Genomic DNA, 19,506 nt, shown 5'->3' with positions numbered 1-19,506 from the left:
TCACATTTAAATTATGAAAACACCATAAATATTTAATTCAAATATCCTCTGGTTCAACTTTATGATGTTCTGTGAATTACAGCATGCTCTTTCTGGTCTTGGTTGTGCTGAGCGGTGTTGTGTAGTGTGTTGTGACTTTCTCAAATTTGCACTCTGTAAAATGACATTACTTTGGACGTCATTACTGATTTTTCTTGAATGGTATTAAGTCATCAGTGTCCTCCTGGGAAGGCCAGACTGTAAACAGTTTCTTACCTTTTACACATTATAAGCCTACAACTGTGTTAATGCTCAGTGGTTTTAGCAATAATTCTGACTGATATTTCCTTAAAGCTCATGTTTTCATTGCATTTTCATTGTAGTGGATTCTAGATGTTGGGGATTTTTATTTTCAGCTCATCACATTTTCATCAAGGGCAGCACGGTGGCGCAGCAGGTAGGTGTCGCAGTCACACAGCTCCAGGGACATGAAGGTTGTGGGTTCAATTCCTGCTCCGAGTGACTGTCTGTGAGGAGTGTGGTGTGTTCTCTCTGTGTCCGCGTGGGTTTCCTCCGGGTGACTGTCAATCAATCAATCAAATTTTATTTATATAGCGCTTTTCACAACAAAAAGTCGTCACAAAGCAGCTTTACAGAGATCCGGGTCCAAGCCTCCTATGAGCAAGCCAGGGGCAACAGTGGCAAGGAAAAACTCCCTCAGCACACGAGGAAGAAACCTTGGAAGGAACCAAGACTCATACGGGGAACCCATCCTCCTCGGGTCGACACCGGAGACACAATAGAGAACAGAAGTAAAAGTGAAGGGGTTATAGTAATATAAATGTAGTATATTAGTGATGATGGAGAAGTAGAAATGAAAATGGTGAGGATGATGATATTAGTGATGTATGAGTCTTAGCAAGGCCAGGATCTTGTACAGGACACGGGCTGGATCAGGGCAAAACCTGGAGAGCAGCAGGACATCTCAAAGCATGAGAGAGAGAGACAGGAGAAAGAAAGCCAGACAAAGGGAACAAATAAAAATACAAAAGGTTAGTAGGGTCATGGTAAAGAACGGGGAAATTTGTCCTGCGAAAAAAGCTTCCACTGGTCAGGCAAGAGAACCCAGCGACAGACAGCGTTGTTGGCAGGTACTACAAAGCTAACTAAGAATGCTGTAGCTATGGTGATATGACAGGATTAATACAGAACAGTGATAATATGAAAACCAGCCCGAACACCAATATAGAAGGAGTAACCTGAAGGTGAGTGATTAACCAAAAGCTTGTTTGAAAAGGTAGGTTTTTAATCTAGATTTAAAGATTGAGAGTGTGTCTGAGCCCCGAACAGTAACCGGAGGCTATTCCAGAGTTGAGGAGCTTTGTGAGAAAAGGCTCTTCCTCCTGCTGTGTTTTTCTTAATGTGAGGAACAAAGAGTAGATGGGCATCCTGTGAACGAAGTGTACGTGACGGGCGATAAGGTATGAGAAGTTCAGTAAGATACTGCGGGCCTAAACTGTTTAGAGATTTATAAGCTAAGAGGAGTATTTTATAGTCAATGCGAAATTTTACAGGTAGCCAGTGTAGGGACGAGAGAACTGGGGTGATATGTTCAAATTTTCTAGCTCTAGTGAGCACCCTGGCTGCTGCATTTTGAACTAACTGAAGCTTGTGTAACGCTTTGCATGAGCTCCCTGCCAGGAGCGCATCGCAGTAGTCTAGACGTGAAGTTATAAAAGCATGCACTAGTTTCTCTGCATCTTTTAATGATAAAATATGCCGAATTTTGGCAATATTGCGTAGGTGGAAGAAGGCGGTTTTGACTGTATTGGATATGTGGGTATCAAATGTGAGAGTCGAATCAAAGGCTACACCTAAGTTTTTAATGATGGTATTGTGTTTTACTGTTGAATTATCAAGATTAATAGCAGCATTTCTGAGTGAATGTATCTGAGTATCTGTACCTAGTAACAAGACCTCAGTTTTATCAGAATTTAACATGAGAAAGTTTTGCATCATCCAGTCTTTAATTTCAGTTAGACATTCTGTTATTTTACGTAGACAAGCAACATCATTGGGTTTGGCTGATATATACAGTTGTGTGTCATCAGCATAACAGTGGAATTGAATCCCATGCTTACGGATTAGTCTACCCAGTGGCAGCATGTAGAGTGTGAACAATACAGGGCCAAGCACTGATCCTTGTGGGACACCATATTTAACTAAAGTATGATTAGAGGATTTATTATTCAGATAAACAAATTGGTAACGATCGGATAAATAAGATCTGAACCAAGAGAGGGCAGATCCTTTTATTCCTACCAGATTTTCCAGCCTATCAAGAAGCATCACATGATCTATGGTATCAAATGCTGCACTAAGGTCAAGCAGCACCAGAATAGAGATATAGCCCTTATCATGTGAAAGGAGTAAGTCATTAGTTACTCTTGTTAGAGCCGTTTCTGTGCTGTGATTTGGTCTAAATCCAGACTGAAAAATGTCATGAATGTCATTGTTTTGTAGGTAAGAGCACAACTGCTGTGACACGACTTTTTCTAGAATCTTAGCAATAAAAGGGAGGTTTGATATTGGCCTGTAGTTTGCGAGTACAAGAGGGTCAAGATTGGGTTTTTTAATAATTGGTTGTCTGTGAGGAGTGTGGTGTGTTCTCTCTGTGTCTGCGTGGGTTTCCTCCGGGTGACTGTCTGTGAGGAGTGTGGTATGTTCTCTCTGTGTCTGCGTGGGTTTCCTCCGGGTGACTGTCTGTGAGGAGTGTGGTGTGTTCTCCCTGTGTCTGCGTGGGTTTCCTCCGGGTGACTGTCTGTGAGGAGTGTGGTGTGTTCTCCCTGTGTCTGCGTGGGTTTCCTCTGGGTGCTCCAGTTTCCTCCCACAGTCCAAATAAACACACGTTGGTAGGTGGATTGGTGACTCAAAAGTGTCCGTAGGTGTGAATGTGTGAGTGAATGTGTGTTGCCTTGTGAAGAAATGGCGCCCCCTCCAGGGTGTATTCCCGCCTTGCGCCCAATGATTCCAGGTAGGCTCTGGACCCACCGCGACCCTGAACTGAATAAGGGTTACAGATAATGAACGAATGATTGAACATTTTCATTAGAAAAGTACCCCCAAACTCCTGAGTAAAAGAAACACTAAGTACACTGCTCCTTTATGAGGATCTTAAAATTTCTCACTACAAATGACAAAAATTTCAACATTTCTGCTTCTCACTGTAGATTTCTGACCTGATGCAACAGACTGCAGAAAGAGCACGACACTAACGGCATAAGCTGGAGACCAAAGGCTGGCCTTCACCCCTGAATCACAAAGTCTCCTTGAAACATGTACGTACAGCAAGTAAAGACCAATCCATTTATCATTTCATGGCACAATCGTAAAACTGAATTGCAACAAACATAAGTGAAAACTCTCAACCATATACAGATGTGCAATCCACCACACTCGGACAGCCAACACTGCACATTTCTCAGCTTCCAGCGCGAAACTATTTGAAAAGCTGTGAATCATGTCTCGGCCAGAATGCTCCACCATCACACAAGTAATTTATAAGACTAATCCTTATCCAGGTCTCCTGGCAGCAGCAGAAGCCAGGATTGGACACACACAGAGTGTTTAATGCAGTCTTTAATCCACCGACTGAATGATAATTCTGGCCTTAAATTAGAATTGTTCATTGTTCACAGCCCTCTCACTGTACTTTGCAAACTCAGCTCTTTACACACTATTTTAACTTTTTGTTATATGCTGCTCTTTGCTCAATATATATTCATTAATTCATTCATTGTCTGTAGCCCTTATCCAGTTCAGGGTCGCGGTGGGTCCAGAGCCTACCTGGAATCATTGGGTGCAAGGTGGGAATACACCCTGGAGGGGGCGCCAGTCCTTCACAGAGCAACACAGACACACACTCACACATTCACTCACACCTATGGACACTTTTTTGAGTCGCCAATCCACCTACCAACGTGTGTTTTTGGACTGTGGGAGGAAACCGGAGCACCCGGAGGAAACCCACGCAGACACAGGGAGAACACACCACACTCCTCACAGACAGTCACCCGGAGGAACCCCACGCAGACACAGGGAGAACACACCACACTCCTCACAGACAGTCACCCGGAGGAACCCCACGCAGACACAGGGAGAACACACCACACTCCTCACAGACAGTCACCCGGAGGAACCCCACGCAGACACAGGGAGAACACACCACACTCCTCACAGACAGTCACCCGGAGCGGGAATCGAACCCACAACCTCCAGGCCCCTGGAGCTGTGTGACTGCGACACTTCCTGCTGCGCCAGTGTCGTTAAGTTGCAATGCTTAAATAAAAATGCTAAATTAATCGCTATTCTGGTGTTCTCCCCGTGCCTGCGTGGGTTTCCTCCCATGGTCCAAAAACACACGTTGGTAGGTGGATTGGCGACTCATATATATATATATTTGGGCCCTGTCCAGGCCGTTATTCCAGTTAGACCCTGCAGAGTCACCACGAACTTGATCAGCATGAAGTGGTTAAATAAATGAAAGTAGGTATGAACTGCTAACTGACCGAGTTTTCTCTAAAGACCCAGCACAAAAGATGAGAAACTACTAGGCCAAATCCCAAATTACACCCTACTCTCTATGTAGTGCACTCCAAATATGTGTAAATTATTCAAACTGTGCATGAAGATGACAGCTAGGGAGTCATGAAGATAATGGCTGTATATTCCCCTGTGTTTTTATTAAATATGATACAAAGATAACACTACACAGTGCACTAGAAAAAGAACTGGGAGCCAATTGAGACTGAGCCGTGGACAATTGTGGGATGCAGTATAACTCTTCAGCTCCAGCCAGGGAGGAGGAGCCCGACTGAAGACCAGTGCAGCGCTGTATAAATACACTCCTCAACTCAGGGTTCAGCACATCTTTAACACTGTCCTGCACCAACTTACCGGCCACAGCCTAGCACCTCCGACCATGGGGAAGAGCGCGCTGGAGAAGATCGTGGCTTTGTATATCTGCTCTATGTGCGTGTGCTGCAGCTTGTGCGCGAGACAGCGCGGGGAGCCGTGCTCACAGCGCGCGCCATGCGACCCACGCCAGCGGCTCCGCTGCGACCACAGGAGCCGAGTGTGTGTAGGTGAGTCATGTGTGTGTATTTAGTGCCTTGTGAGGACCGGCTGCAGTGATGCGCCCCTGTTGATTTTATACATGTTTTTTTTTGTATTTCGAAAAACCCAACAACTTATTAAATGTTCCATATCTTTATCCCAAAAAACTATATATATATATATATAATTTTTTTTAACTAATAAGTGATTGTGTGGGTAAGTTTGACTTTGATATTTAAATAGTTTAACTCATATGTTGAATGTTTCTCAAGTTTTTAACATCCCATAAGTGATATGTTCGTTATTTCTATCCGGTATTTTGTATTCCAGCCTGTTTCTTTAATTTTCTTTAGTGAGAACCACAGCTCCTGTATTTGAATCATAATTGTAGGTTGTAAAGGTAGAATAAACACACTATTAACGTACATAGCAACGCAATATGTATGCTAGCTAGCTAATAGTTTCAGGAAAGGGCTGTAATTTAAGGTTATCTAGTTATCACTAGTTAGCCTAAGTTGCTAGCTCAGATTATTAGCTACCACCCGATTTTGTCTGCTCTTTATTACACTACCATCGTTTAAAATACTGAAATAAATAACTAAAAGGTAACACTATATTATACTATTACCATATCACATCACAGAGAGTCTCTAAATACCTGAGGACATCAGTTTGAGGACGTCTACCTCCCCTCAGCCGCAGCAGGCGATCGTTGGTCTTGTCCGTTAAATTTTAAAAATTTAAATAAGTGCGCGCGAGAGAGAGAATTAAAATGGTTGCGCACGCGCAACAGAGAGCAATTTCTTCTATATTCCAATTACAAGTCAACAGTAACATCACCCCAGCTTTGTTATAAGCACAAGTTTAAATATTTTATCTGTTTTTATACATTTTTTAGTTTTTTTAGTCTATGTCACATCTCAACGAGTTAACGGTTTATCATTGCTCTAATCCTCAAGGCTAAATGCATTATCAACTTTAGATAAGTGTTATACAAATAACTTAAAAAGGGGGAGAGCTAAATGACTGGCATTGTGTTAAGAATTTCCAGTGCATTTATTAAACCTTGCATGCTTGAGGAAATCAAATTATAAATAATATGATGTAACACTCTGGTCATGTAGTCTGATGAATTCTGATTTACCAGAGTGATAGGGTGCGTCAGGGTAAGACGTGAAGCAAATGATACACATCTAGTAGATTATTATCTGGATCATGAACTGTCCACCATAGAATCCTGAAGATTAACAACACTGAGTCTTTGGGATGTGGTGTCATGTCACATGCTAGCCGTAATGACGTTACATGCTAGTCGTAATCAAAGCTAAAGGCTGTTTAATGAAAAATTAGTCTTTTTGACCAGGCAGTGTACATTAACCTACCAAAATCAATATAGCTACCCAGTTGCGCCTATACTGACATCTTGTGCAATTTGCCTCTTCAAACAGCTAATGAAGCAGACTCCTGCATGTTCATTGGTGTTGTGTACCGCAGTGGGGATTCCTTCTTCCCAAGCTGTAGCTACCAATGTGTGTGTAGAGAAGGCCAAATCTCCTGTGTGCCACGCTGTAACCTGGAAGTGATGCTTCCAGGGCCTGACTGCCCTCATCCACGCATGGTCCAGGTTCCAGGAGAATGCTGCGAGAAGTGGGTGTGTGAGCCCCAGTCTGAGGCCACGGTCCTGGGTGGCTTGGCCATGGCAGGTTAGTAACACTTCGCATATCACAGAATTCATATTGGGAGTTTTTTTCATATATGATTTTTTGAATAAGCCTTGGTCTTGTTCTGACCCTAGCTTATAGGCAAGAGGAGACTGTGGGTTTCGACCAGTGGGACCCCAGTGTAAACTGCATCGAACAAATCACAGAGTGGAGCGCCTGCTCACGGACATGCGGCATGGGTGTCTCCACCAGGGTCAGCAATAAAAACCAGCGCTGTGAGCTGATGAAACAGAGCAGGCTGTGCATGGTTCGACCCTGTGATGATCTGAGGGAGCAAAACAACCAGGTAAACACACACACGTTCGGCTAGCTCAACCACTGAGGCTAATATACACTGAATATAATAGTGAGTGTAACTGAATATAAAAGCTTCTCTATGAGAAAAACAAATAAATTCAGTCGTTTTGTCCCCTGTATGTCACTGGACCCGCTGAATTGCAGTTTTTAAGCAGTTAGATTATACGAGTAATGTGAGATACATGCCATAAACAAGCTTTCTTATACTGAAATGCTGCTGCAAGAAATTAAGCCTGTTTTTATACTTCAATACTATCACATAATTACAGCAACAACTCAAAACCTAACCTTGACAAAGCTTGGTTCTGATGAGGTATTTGGGTCAGTCTTATTATGTACAGTAGGGCATATAGCAAGTAGCAACTTGCAGGTACTTATTTAGAATGTAATTACCTCGTTTTGAAGATCCAGTTACATGGAGTGGAGAAATTCACTAATCTGTTTCTGGAAAAGCTGAGATTTTTAATGGAATAGAAATAAAATAAGTGATTTTTTAAATTTATTTAACTGTCAAAAGAACAAACAAATGTTTGCTAATGTTTTCACATAAAATCCTGATTGTAATTTGTAACTCGTTAAAAATTTGGCACCTGCATCAAACTCCAAATATTTGTGAAAATGGCAAAATAATTAATTAATACAATATCGTGAAACCTTGACTTATGAGTGAATCAATTTATGAATTTTCGGTCGATTTTTTTTTTTTGCTTTAAGATGCGAACCAAGATCTGAGTTACGAGCGAGCGAGCTTACACCACCCGCCACTAGGTAGCCTAGCGAGCATTCAGTTCACTTGGTTATCTTGCCATGCAAGCAAATCTGTCATATCGCTGTCTGTGAGGAGTGTGGTGTGTTCTCCCTGTGTCTGTGTGGGTTTCCTCCGGGTGACTGTCTGTGAGGAGTGTGGTGTGTTCTCCCTGTGTCCGCGTGGGTTTCCTACGGGTGACTGTCTTTGAGGAGTGTGGTGTGTTCTCCCTGTGTCTGCGTGGGTTTCCTACGGGTGACTGTCTTTGAGGAGTGTGGTGTGTTCTCCCTGTGTCTGCGTGGGTTTCCTCCGGGTGACTGTCTGTGAGTGTGGTGTGTTCTCCCTGTGTCTGCTTGGGTTTCCTCCGGTGACTGTCTGTGAGGAGTGTGGTGTGTTCTCCCTGTGTCTGCTTGGGTTTCCTCCGGGTGCTCAGGTTTCCTTCCACAGTCCAAAAACACACGTTGGTAGGTGGATTGGCGACTGTTGTGTGTGTGTGTGTGTGTATGTGTTTCCCTGTGAAGGACTGGCGCCCCCTCCAGGGTGTGTTCCCGCCTTGCACCCAATGATTCCAGGTCTTTTTTCAAATGTAATTAAGATTATGCAAAAATAAAACTATAATAGTAACATGGCTGTGTTCTATTGCAGCGAGGGAGCAAGTGTCTCAAGGTCAAGAAGAGCACCAAAGCCATTCATTTCACCTTCAAGAACTGCACCAGCGTCCAGGCCTTCCGACCTCGCTTCTGCGGTCAGTGCACAGACGGACGCTGCTGCACACCACACAGCACCAAGACAGCTCAGGTGGAGTTCCAGTGCCAGGACAGCAGAGCGGTCAAGAGGCCTGTGATGTTCATAAACACTTGTGTTTGCCACCACCACTGTCCTCGAGACAATGTGGTCCAGCAGCCTTCCACTGACCTCAGCCACGACGGCCTTCAGCTCTGAGGTTGGGCATTGTAGAAGAACACAAGAAGACACTTACGTTTCAGAGTGCATTTCTGAACAACCGTAAAGTTTGCCTTTTGCTGCACACCTAGGGTTTCTAAATACTGACTCCCTTTGATTGTTCTAAGGGTTTTTTAATAACGTATTATTTATAGTATTGTCTGTGTTTATCTGTTGTCCTAACCTGATGAAATCATAAGCCCTTAGCAAGAAGACCATTCTGTGAGGAAAAAAAGAGGTGATGTACCCAGTTGGAGCTCTGCAAATGTATTATTGTTAATCACCTCAGTTCCTCACCACCTCCACCTCAGCCATGCACTATAACGGCAAAGGGTTTTGGAAACTTGCTTAGCCAGCAATTCTCCGTAGGGAGTTTTATCCCCTTTGCTTCAGTAGCAGTTTCCAATCTTCTTGGAAGGCTTTGGGTGAGGATTTGATGGTGCTGTATCACTCCAGAAGCTCCAGTGCTTCAAAGACTAATGACTGGGATGCTATTTATGCCTGGATGTAAGCATGGTAACTGTACGCTCATTTGCAGCTGCTCCAGAGCATTCCGTTTAGTCTCGAGCTGTTCTGTGGGGAACAGCTATGTCTGCTACGGCTGCAAATAAGGTGCATAATATAATGTTTCTACCTCTGTGCTCTTTCTCAGAGAAGGTAGAACTCCTCACGGCAACTCCTGGCATGAGGATTGCATCCAGCAATGTCCCATAAATTCCTCTGGTGAAAGGTACATATAGATGTGACCCCTCCCAGGCCCTGTACTAAAGAGCAAGTGGGGCAAAGAGCCTCTGGACTGAGTGTGAGCAGTGTGTCTAAGGTCAGAGGTGGCTCACACAGCCGAGTGACATTCTCCTGTGTTCATATTTGTTTTTCTCTGGGGTTTTAAGGTGGAAAGTCATTATTTTTCCAGGGAATGGCGTTCTCTGGCATTTCTTTGGCCTTTCTCCTGACCTAAACCTCTGATAATCTATCCCTCGACATGTGTAAATCTGTCTCCCTTTATTTGATCATGATGTTAAACTGTGTGTAAATAGTTGTACTCACTAATGGTGTTCACCACTGGGAATGAGATATGACTGTAGTGTGTGGGTCAATATTTGTGTATGCTCATATGATCTGACGGTAATTTCACACAGCTTTTCTAGCAATGATAAAGACTTGTATTGATTTCAATAGGTATTTCATAATAAATGTGTATTTTTCTATGTGTTGTATATGTATTTATTAATGAATGCATTTTATTGAGTTAGGTACAGTGGAATATGCCATAGCATGAATATTTCAGAGCAGCACAGGGGCCCTGCAGGTGGTATTTACCTTGGGTCACTATATATATTTACTCTCACACACACACGCATTATAGTTGCTGTCCAATTTAAAAACACCTATCTGCATTTTGTTGATTTTTAATTTACTACATCTTTTTAACGCAGCAGCTGTCCTTCACATCGTGTGAATATTTCATAATGAATTGACCAATAGAAATGTCCATAATCAACATTTTTACACAGAAAAATGTTCATCATTTCACTAAAACATCTAGCGTAGGTACCCCAAGTTCCGGCCACTTTAATTACAATATGGAAATCGTATCTAACTGTAAATAAATAGAAGTATTTTACTCATTCAAATCAACATTTTTTCAGGAGTCATATGTGTGTAGATTAATGTCCAAGACTTGCTTGACTTTGAAAGAAAATATGTTTTTAGATAAAAACACTTTTGTTTAAGTAAGTGCTAATACTGCTAAGATTACTAGCGCCCCCTAACTTCGGCCACCTCCCCTGCTTGTGACAGTCAAACGAGACAGTTTCTACCACATTCAGTGGTTTTGAGAGGTTCACAATGAGATTACGTTTGTCCTGTGTTGGTATCCGTACTCTACATGTAAGGATTAAAATGGCGGTAGATTTTTCACCTCAGAGAAAAGGAAGCTAACCGCTAAGCTAACTTTTACACTGAGGGAAATATCTGTCGCGAAATGGAAATGTGTTGTGTTCCACATGCAGTTTTACACACAAAGAATTACAACACTGTTAGAGACACTTAAATATTGTTTAGAAATGTGATTTCTTGCAAGACTGATGTTTAAATGCCCTACTAAGGCGTGAACTTAGGTTTTATTGTTTTACCCAATGTGATTGGCGAAGAGAGAGAGCGGAATTGCACCATATACGGCAGTGGCCGGAATTAGGGGAAAGACTGATACCTACGCAAGAAAGTGAATATGCGGCCGCCATTTTCCTGCATTTAGTCCAAATCCACCTGAAATATTTCGCCTAAGGCTGGCGTTACTTATCAATTTTCCCTTCCACCATAAATATCGTTTAGGAGGCAGATCTTAGCCACAATTTTCGTAGTCAAACATTTTATTTCACTTTCGTTCTACGTGTCTGTTTACGAGTCTTATTGCCGTTATCCGCCAGCTTCTGGAATTCTCTGTTCCACCTTAAGAGCTGAAGCTAGCGCTATAGCTATGCTAGCTTTTGAAACTTTGAAGCAACTGTTATTCCACTTTATCCATTTAAACACACAAACCAATTGCATTATCCACCCAATTATTTACAGTTTTCATATTCAAGCATTAAGTTCCACCTTAAATGGGTCTGTTTAAGGGTCTTATTTGCTTTGTTCTCTAGCTTGTAACTGAATACACATTTCCACCTTAAACAGTTACGCAAAGCTAAAGCTAGCGCTAGGATTTATAAACAAAACTGGTTTTGAAACACTTCCCATTTTATCCATTTTAAACATGACAAAGTGTACATTATGTACTAAAACACCTGCTTACTAGTAAAACGCTTATATTTGCTGTGTACTACCAAGCTTGATTTCTCCATTCCACCTTAAACAGGTGAATGTGCGAGGCTTTTCAAACACATTCTTACTCGTTCGTTTAAAACACACACACAAACACCACGGGGAAATCTGCATCAATTTCTTTAAAACAAACAATGGTATTTATTTTTCAATCTTGTTATTCACTTTTTTTGTATAAAACACAGTCCTAACATCTTTCAAACGTTGCTATGCCTCACTTATATATATATATATATATATATATATATATATATATATATATATATATATATATATATATATATATATATATATATGTGAGGCATAGCAACGTTTGAAAGATGTTTTATATATATATATATATATATAAAACACTACCTAAAAGCCTTTACGCGTTTTAATCTAGGTGTCTGTACTTCTATACTTTTTTAGAAATGATTTGCTGTTAACTGTTCAGGAGGAAATCATCCAGCTCTGGCTCTGTTCTGTGGTGTTGGTGATTGTAAACTGCCTCCACTTTTCAAACAAGGCCAATATTTCTCTCATTTTACTCCGTCTCTGGTCACTGAGATTTTTAGAATGGCAGTGGGGCTTTTTGGGTCTGGTCAAATATAACATTAACTCTGTTTGCTTGGTCATTTCATGGCTGTGAGGCACTGTTTGTAGACCTGGCCACACGGTGGACTGTACAATGATTGGACAGAGGACGGGACACAGGAGCTCCGCTCTGGACTGGGCACTTCTCAAGGACAATATACTGCTTTAGCAATGCTGTGAGAGACAGCAGTGTTTTAGCTTTGACTGTTTACTTCATCTATGATCACACACCCTGGACAATTTATGACTCAGTGCAGTAAATTGCTCCTTTAAGAAGGGTTTGTCCTCCTGTGAAGTTACTGTTATGGAAGATACATGTTTTTAATTGGACAAAATTGAAGAAAACGAGATGTGTGACTGAGTAGCTCCCTCCTGTGGACGGAACTGTATAACAGGACCATTCACAAAAAGAACACGGTCATACGTATAAAAGTGTTTAATATTAAGAAAATTATTTAAGGCATAGTAAACATGTCAAATGACTCAAGTGGTACATATTGAAAGTCAAAATTACAAGTTTCATTGCAGTATACAGTACACAAACTCACTCTCACATTCCTCAGCTTTGTCCACACTCACCAAAACACACTTCACTTCACTCATTCATAAACCACAAGCTAAAGAAACATGTTCACACTCATTAAAAGTCACTGAATGAAGGCCCATTCATGTGTGTATCTCATTAAGGAATAAAGGAAATTGCTGAAGACGTTACATGTAAGACAATAAATACGACAGCTTGTATAAAAATATACACCATCTCATGGGGCGGGGCGGGGCAGGGCAGGGCAGTGGGGATGGGGTAGTGGTGATGGACAGGGTCAGGACTTGGTGGGGGTTCGGGGGGGGGCTAGCAGAAGGATGGCAGTGGTTCAGATCTCGCTCTCGTACGTGTGCAGGTACGTCTTTAGAGAGAGGATCTCGTTGTAGCTTTGGCTCGTGCGGCGGAAGAAGTCGAGTCCAGTCAGCAGCTCCACATCCCGCACTCGAGCCGTGTGCATCTTCATCAGCTCCTCCACCCACTTCCCTTCGTCCTCTGAACTCTGGATGAGGGACAAATACATGTTCGTATGGTCATATGAGATTTCAGCTTGAGATATGCACAGGCTTCAACTTTAAACCTCGCACCTCTAGCTCTTCTACAGCACATTTTACAACTGAGAGCATTCATCTGCCCACATCTCTTTATTAAAACTGATAATGTGAATGTGATTATCACCACTCAGAAATGATCAAACATGCTGTAGTTAGACATCACTGGAGCACAGATGATGAGTTACAGGTCTGTGTGATGGATAACAGACCAGCTTCTTGTTTAGCTGGTGGCTGACTTAAACATTAAGCTTTATGTACGTCATATTCCAACATTTATAAGAAAAGACATAACAGGTGTGTGTCATTGAAATGTAGGAAACGGTAAAAGGTAAATTAACCAAGCAGGACCTTTATGTGTTAAACTGGAGGAGCTTTGTCTGTTAAATGGTGTTCAGAGAAGAGAAGAACAGAGCTACACACATGCTCCTGAGTGCCTCTTACAGAAACGTTATAGAGGAAGAGGCAGTATGGCATCTAGAGAAGAAACGAGAAGAGAATAAATGAGGAGAATGAGCTTACATTGCAGGTCTCATCATTATCTGCTCTGTGTGGCAGGATGAAGGAGAAGACACTGAGAGGACCATCACAGGCGTCCACAGACTGGGTGTAGTCCAGACAGCTTGTTGCCACAATGAAGAAATGAGTGGGGATTGGGATGGAGCCACTCACATACCTGTAAACACACGTTTAAAGACACTTCCAGGACCTTGTTTTATTAATGAAATAAACTATTCAACACCTCTTCCACTCTGTGGTTTCTTTCAGAAATCAACATACTGTTTCATCTTCTCAGCGGTGTCTCGAAGGCCGTCGTAGTCGTAATCAAATATGGGACCTATGACCACATTGAGTCCGTTCCTCTCGCTGGCGTACTTCTTCACCAGAGCTTTCTGGAAGTAAGTCCATACACCTGTCGCAGAGGAAAACAGAGATGGGTGAGACTCCAGTTTGTGTTCCACTCGTAATACATTTACCAACGCGTATGTAAACTATATTCAATATATTTATTGTCAACGTAATATTATTCCTCCGGGTGACTGTCTGTGAGGAGTGTGGTGTGTTCTCTCTGTGTCTGTCTGGGTTTCCTCCGGGTGACTGTCTGTGAGGAGTGTGGTGTGTTCTCCCTGTGTCTGCGTGGGTTTCCTCCGGGTGACTGTCTGTGAGGAGTGTGGTGTGTTCTCCCTGTGTCTGCGTGAGTTTCCTCCGGGTGACTGTCTGTGAGGAGTGTGGTGTGTTCTCCCTGTGTCTGTGTGAGTTTCCTCCGGGTGACTGTCTGTGAGGAGTGTGGTGTGTTCTCCCTGTGTCTGCATGAGTTTCCTCCGGGTGACTGTTTGTGAGGAATGTGGTGTGTTCTCCCTGTGTCTGCGTGAGTTTCCTCCGGGTGACTGTCTGTGAGGAGTGTGGTGTGTTCTCCCTGTGTCTGTGTGAGTTTCCTCCGGGTGACTGTCTGTGAGGAGTGTGGTGTGTTCTCCCTGTGTCTGCGTGGGTTTCCTCCGGGTGACTGTCTGTGAGGAGTGTGGTGTGTTCTCTCTGTGTCTGCGTGGGTTTCCTCCGGGTGACTGTCTGTGAGGAGTGTGGTGTGTTCTCTCTGTGTCTGTCTGGGTTTCCTCCGGGTGACTGTCTGTGAGGAGTGTGGTGTGTTCTCCCTGTGTCTGCGTGGGTTTCCTCCGGGTGACTGTCTGTGAGGAGTGTGGTGTGTTCTCCCTGTGTCTGCGTGAGTTTCCTCCAGGTGACTGTTTGTGAGGAATGTGGTGTGTTCTCCCTGTGTCTGCGTGAGTTTCCTCCAGGTGACTGTTTGTGAGGAATGTGATGTGTTCTCCCTGTGTCTGCGTGAGTTTCCTCCAGGTGACTGTTTGTGAGGAATGTGGTGTGTTCTCCCTGTGTCTGCGTGAGTTTCCTCCGGGTGACTGTCTGTGAGGAGTGTGGTGTGTTCTCCCTGTGTCTGTGTGAGTTTCCTCCGGGTGACTGTCTGTGAGGAGTGTGGTGTGTTCTCCCTGTGTCTGCATGAGTTTCCTCCGGGTGACTGTTTGTGAGGAATGTGGTGTGTTCTCCCTGTGTCTGCGTGAGTTTCCTCCGGGTGACTGTCTGTGAGGAGTGTGGTGTGTTCTCCCTGTGTCTGTGTGAGTTTCCTCCGGGTGACTGTCTGTGAGGAGTGTGGTGTGTTCTCCCTGTGTCTGCGTGGGTTTCCTCCGGGTGACTGTCTGTGAGGAGTGTGGTGTGTTCTCTCTGTGTCTGCGTGGGTTTCCTCCGGGTGACTGTTTGTGAGGAATGTGGTGGTGTGTTCTCCCTGTGTCTGCGTGAGTTTCCTCCAGGTGACTGTTTGTGAGGAATGTGGTGTGTTCTCCCTGTGTCTGCGTGAGTTTCCTCCGGGTGACTGTCTGTGAGGAGTGTGGTGTGTTCTCCCTGTGTCTGTGTGAGTTTCCTCCGGGTGACTGTCTGTGAGGAGTGTGGTGTGTTCTCCCTGTGTCTGCATGAGTTTCCTCCGGGTGACTGTTTGTGAGGAATGTGGTGTGTTCTCCCTGTGTCTGCGTGGGTTTCCTCCGGGTGACTGTCTGTGAGGAATGTGGTGTGTTCTCCCTGTGTCTGCGTGAGTTTCCTCCAGGTGACTGTTTGTGAGGAATGTGGTGTGTTCTCCCTGTGTCTGTGTGAGTTTCCTCCAGGTGACTGTTTGTGAGGAATGTGGTGTGTTCTCCCTGTGTCTGCGTGGGTTTCCTCCGGGTGACTGTCTGTGTGGAGTGTGGTGTGTTCTCCCTGTGTCTGCGTGGGTTTCCTCCGGGTGACTGTCTGTGAGGAGTGTGGTGTGTTCTCCCTGTGTCTGTGTGAGTTTCCTCCGGGTGACTGTCTGTGAGGAGTGTGGTGTGTTCTCCCTGTGTCTGCGTGGGTTTCCTCCGGGTGACTGTCTGTGAGGAGTGTGGTGTGTTCTCTCTGTGTCTGCGTGGGTTTCCTCCGGGTGACTGTCTGTGAGGAGTGTGGTGTGTTCTCTCTGTGTCTGTCTGGGTTTCCTCCGGGTGACTGTCTGTGAGGAGTGTGGTGTGTTCTCCCTGTGTCTGCGTGGGTTTCCTCCGGGTGACTGTCTGTGAGGAGTGTGGTGTGTTCTCCCTGTGTCTGCGTGAGTTTCCTCCAGGTGACTGTTTGTGAGGAATGTGGTGTGTTCTCCCTGTGTCTGCGTGAGTTTCCTCCAGGTGACTGTTTGTGAGGAATGTGATGTGTTCTCCCTGTGTCTGCGTGAGTTTCCTCCAGGTGACTGTTTGTGAGGAATGTGGTGTGTTCTCCCTGTGTCTGCGTGAGTTTCCTCCGGGTGACTGTCTGTGAGGAGTGTGGTGTGTTCTCCCTGTGTCTGTGTGAGTTTCCTCCGGGTGACTGTCTGTGAGGAGTGTGGTGTGTTCTCCCTGTGTCTGCATGAGTTTCCTCCGGGTGACTGTTTGTGAGGAATGTGGTGTGTTCTCCCTGTGTCTGCGTGAGTTTCCTCCGGGTGACTGTCTGTGAGGAGTGTGGTGTGTTCTCCCTGTGTCTGTGTGAGTTTCCTCCGGGTGACTGTCTGTGAGGAGTGTGGTGTGTTCTCCCTGTGTCTGTGTGAGTTTCCTCCGGGTGACTGTCTGTGAGGAGTGTGGTGTGTTCTCCCTGTGTCTGTGTGAGTTTCCTCCGGGTGACTGTCTGTGAGGAGTGTGGTGTGTTCTCCCTGTGTCTGCGTGGGTTTCCTCCGGGTGACTGTCTGTGAGGAGTGTGGTGTGTTCTCTCTGTGTCTGCGTGGGTTTCCTCCGGGTGACTGTTTGTGAGGAATGTGGTGGTGTGTTCTCCCTGTGTCTGCGTGAGTTTCCTCCAGGTGACTGTTTGTGAGGAATGTGGTGTGTTCTCCCTGTGTCTGCGTGAGTTTCCTCCGGGTGACTGTCTGTGAGGAGTGTGGTGTGTTCTCCCTGTGTCTGTGTGAGTTTCCTCCGGGTGACTGTCTGTGAGGAGTGTGGTGTGTTCTCCCTGTGTCTGTGTGAGTTTCCTCCGGGTGACTGTCTGTGAGGAGTGTGGTGTGTTCTCCCTGTGTCTGCGTGGGTTTCCTCCGGGTGACTGTCTGTGAGGAGTGTGGTGTGTTCTCTCTGTGTCTGCGTGGGTTTCCTCCGGGTGACTGTTTGTGAGGAATGTGGTGGTGTGTTCTCCCTGTGTCTGCGTGAGTTTCCTCCAGGTGACTGTTTGTGAGGAATGTGGTGTGTTCTCCCTGTGTCTGCGTGAGTTTCCTCCGGGTGACTGTCTGTGAGGAGTGTGGTGTGTTCTCCCTGTGTCTGTGTGAGTTTCCTCCGGGTGACTGTCTGTGAGGAGTGTGGTGTGTTCTCCCTGTGTCTGCATGAGTTTCCTCCGGGTGACTGTTTGTGAGGAATGTGGTGTGTTCTCCCTGTGTCTGCGTGGGTTTCCTCCGGGTGACTGTCTGTGAGGAGTGTGGTGTGTTCTCCCTGTGTCTGCGTGAGTTTCCTCCAGGTGACTGTTTGTGAGGAATGTGGTGTGTTCTCCCTGTGTCTGTGTGAGTTTCCTCCAGGTGACTGTTTGTGAGGAATGTGGTGTGTTCTCCCTGTGTCTGCGTGGGTTTCCTCCGGGTGACTGTCTGTGTGGAGTGTGGTGTGTTCTCCCTGTGTCTGCGTGGGTTTCCTCCGGGTGACTGTCTGTGAGGAGTGTGGTGTGTTCTCCCTGTGTCTGTGTGAGTTTCCTCCGGGTGACTGTCTGTGAGGAGTGTGGTGTGTTCTCCCTGTGTCTGCGTGGGTTTCCTCCGGGTGACTGTCTGTGAGGAGTGTGGTGTGTTCTCTCTGTGTCTGCGTGGGTTTCCTCCGGGTGACTGTCTGTGAGGAGTGTGGTGTGTTCTCTCTGTGTCTGTCTGGGTTTCCTCCGGGTGACTGTCTGTGAGGAGTGTGGTGTGTTCTCCCTGTGTCTGCGTGGGTTTCCTCCGGGTGACTGTCTGTGAGGAGTGTGGTGTGTTCTCCCTGTGTCTGCGTGAGTTTCCTCCAGGTGACTGTTTGTGAGGAATGTGATGTGTTCTCCCTGTGTCTGCGTGAGTTTCCTCCAGGTGACTGTTTGTGAGGAATGTGGTGTGTTCTCCCTGTGTCTGCGTGAGTTTCCTCCGGGTGACTGTCTGTGAGGAGTGTGGTGTGTTCTCCCTGTGTCTGTGTGAGTTTCCTCCGGGTGACTGTCTGTGAGGAGTGTGGTGTGTTCTCCCTGTGTCTGCATGAGTTTCCTCCGGGTGACTGTTTGTGAGGAATGTGGTGTGTTCTCCCTGTGTCTGCGTGAGTTTCCTCCGGGTGACTGTCTGTGAGGAGTGTGGTGTGTTCTCCCTGTGTCTGTGTGAGTTTCCTCCGGGTGACTGTCTGTGAGGAGTGTGGTGTGTTCTCCCTGTGTCTGTGTGAGTTTCCTCCGGGTGACTGTCTGTGAGGAGTGTGGTGTGTTCTCCCTGTGTCTGCGTGGGTTTCCTCCGGGTGACTGTCTGTGAGGAGTGTGGTGTGTTCTCTCTGTGTCTGTCTGGGTTTCCTCCGGGTGACTGTCTGTGAGGAGTGTGGTGTGTTCTCCCTGTGTCTGCGTGGGTTTCCTCCGGGTGACTGTCTGTGAGGAGTGTGGTGTGTTCTCTCTGTGTCTGTCTGGGTTTCCTCCGGGTGACTGTCTGTGAGGAGTGTGGTGTGTTCTCCCTGTGTCTGCGTGGGTTTCCTCCGGGTGACTGTCTGTGAGGAGTGTGGTGTGTTCTCCCTGTGTCTGCGTGAGTTTCCTCCAGGTGACTGTTTGTGAGGAATGTGGTGTGTTCTCCCTGTGTCTGCGTGAGTTTCCTCCAGGTGACTGTTTGTGAGGAATGTGGTGTGTTCTCCCTGTGTCTGCGTGAGTTTCCTCCGGGTGACTGTCTGTGAGGAGTGTGGTGTGTTCTCCCTGTGTCTGTGTGAGTTTCCTCCGGGTGACTGTCTGTGAGGAGTGTGGTGTGTTCTCCCTGTGTCTGCATGAGTTTCCTCCGGGTGACTGTTTGTGAGGAATGTGGTGTGTTCTCCCTGTGTCTGCGTGAGTTTCCTCCGGGTGACTGTCTGTGAGGAGTGTGGTGTGTTCTCCCTGTGTCTGTGTGAGTTTCCTCCGGGTGACTGTCTGTGAGGAGTGTGGTGTGTTCTCCCTGTGTCTGCGTGGGTATCCTCCGGGTGACTGTCTGTGAGGAGTGTGGTGTGTTCTCTCTGTGTCTGCGTGGGTTTCCTCCGGGTGACTGTT

At 45.6% G+C, this 19,506-nt stretch overlaps 3 protein-coding genes across 5 annotated transcripts in view; 1 reads left to right on the top strand and 2 right to left on the bottom strand.

Moving 5' to 3' along the window:
* Positions 1-5,843, bottom strand: part of LOC136708124 (tumor necrosis factor receptor superfamily member 11B-like) — a 104,874-nt gene extending 99,031 nt beyond the window's left edge. For all 3 annotated transcript variants that reach the window (XM_066682412.1, XM_066682415.1, XM_066682413.1), the window contains exon 1: positions 5,753-5,843. The gene's annotated coding sequence lies outside the window, so the exon portion shown is untranslated. The remainder of the gene's footprint in view (positions 1-5,752) is intronic.
* LOC136708125 (CCN family member 3-like) lies at positions 4,461-9,888 on the top strand. The gene is made up of 4 exons (XM_066682417.1): positions 4,461-5,123; positions 6,543-6,797; positions 6,890-7,101; positions 8,503-9,888. The coding sequence occupies exons 1-4, from the start codon at positions 4,961-4,963 to the stop codon at positions 8,797-8,799; spliced, it is 927 nt and encodes a 308-aa protein (XP_066538514.1). The 5' UTR covers positions 4,461-4,960; the 3' UTR covers positions 8,800-9,888.
* A 2,746-nt stretch (positions 9,889-12,634) lies between these two features.
* The window catches only part of enpp2 (ectonucleotide pyrophosphatase/phosphodiesterase 2), a 47,216-nt gene continuing 40,344 nt past the window's right edge, over positions 12,635-19,506 (bottom strand). Inside the window, exons 23-25 of the mRNA XM_066682798.1 lie at positions 14,071-14,203; positions 13,813-13,966; positions 12,635-13,241 (exon numbers count right to left, since the gene is read on the bottom strand). Coding sequence (XP_066538895.1) covers positions 13,071-13,241; positions 13,813-13,966; positions 14,071-14,203 — 458 coding nt within the window. The 3' untranslated portion in view covers positions 12,635-13,070. The remainder of the gene's footprint in view (positions 13,242-13,812; positions 13,967-14,070; positions 14,204-19,506) is intronic.

This window comes from Hoplias malabaricus, chromosome 10 (genome assembly GCF_029633855.1).
Source record: "Hoplias malabaricus isolate fHopMal1 chromosome 10, fHopMal1.hap1, whole genome shotgun sequence".
Lineage (NCBI taxonomy): Eukaryota > Metazoa > Chordata > Actinopteri > Characiformes > Erythrinidae > Hoplias > Hoplias malabaricus.
The sequence above is the reverse complement of the archived record's forward strand: the minus strand, read 5'-3'. Positions and strand labels throughout refer to the sequence as shown.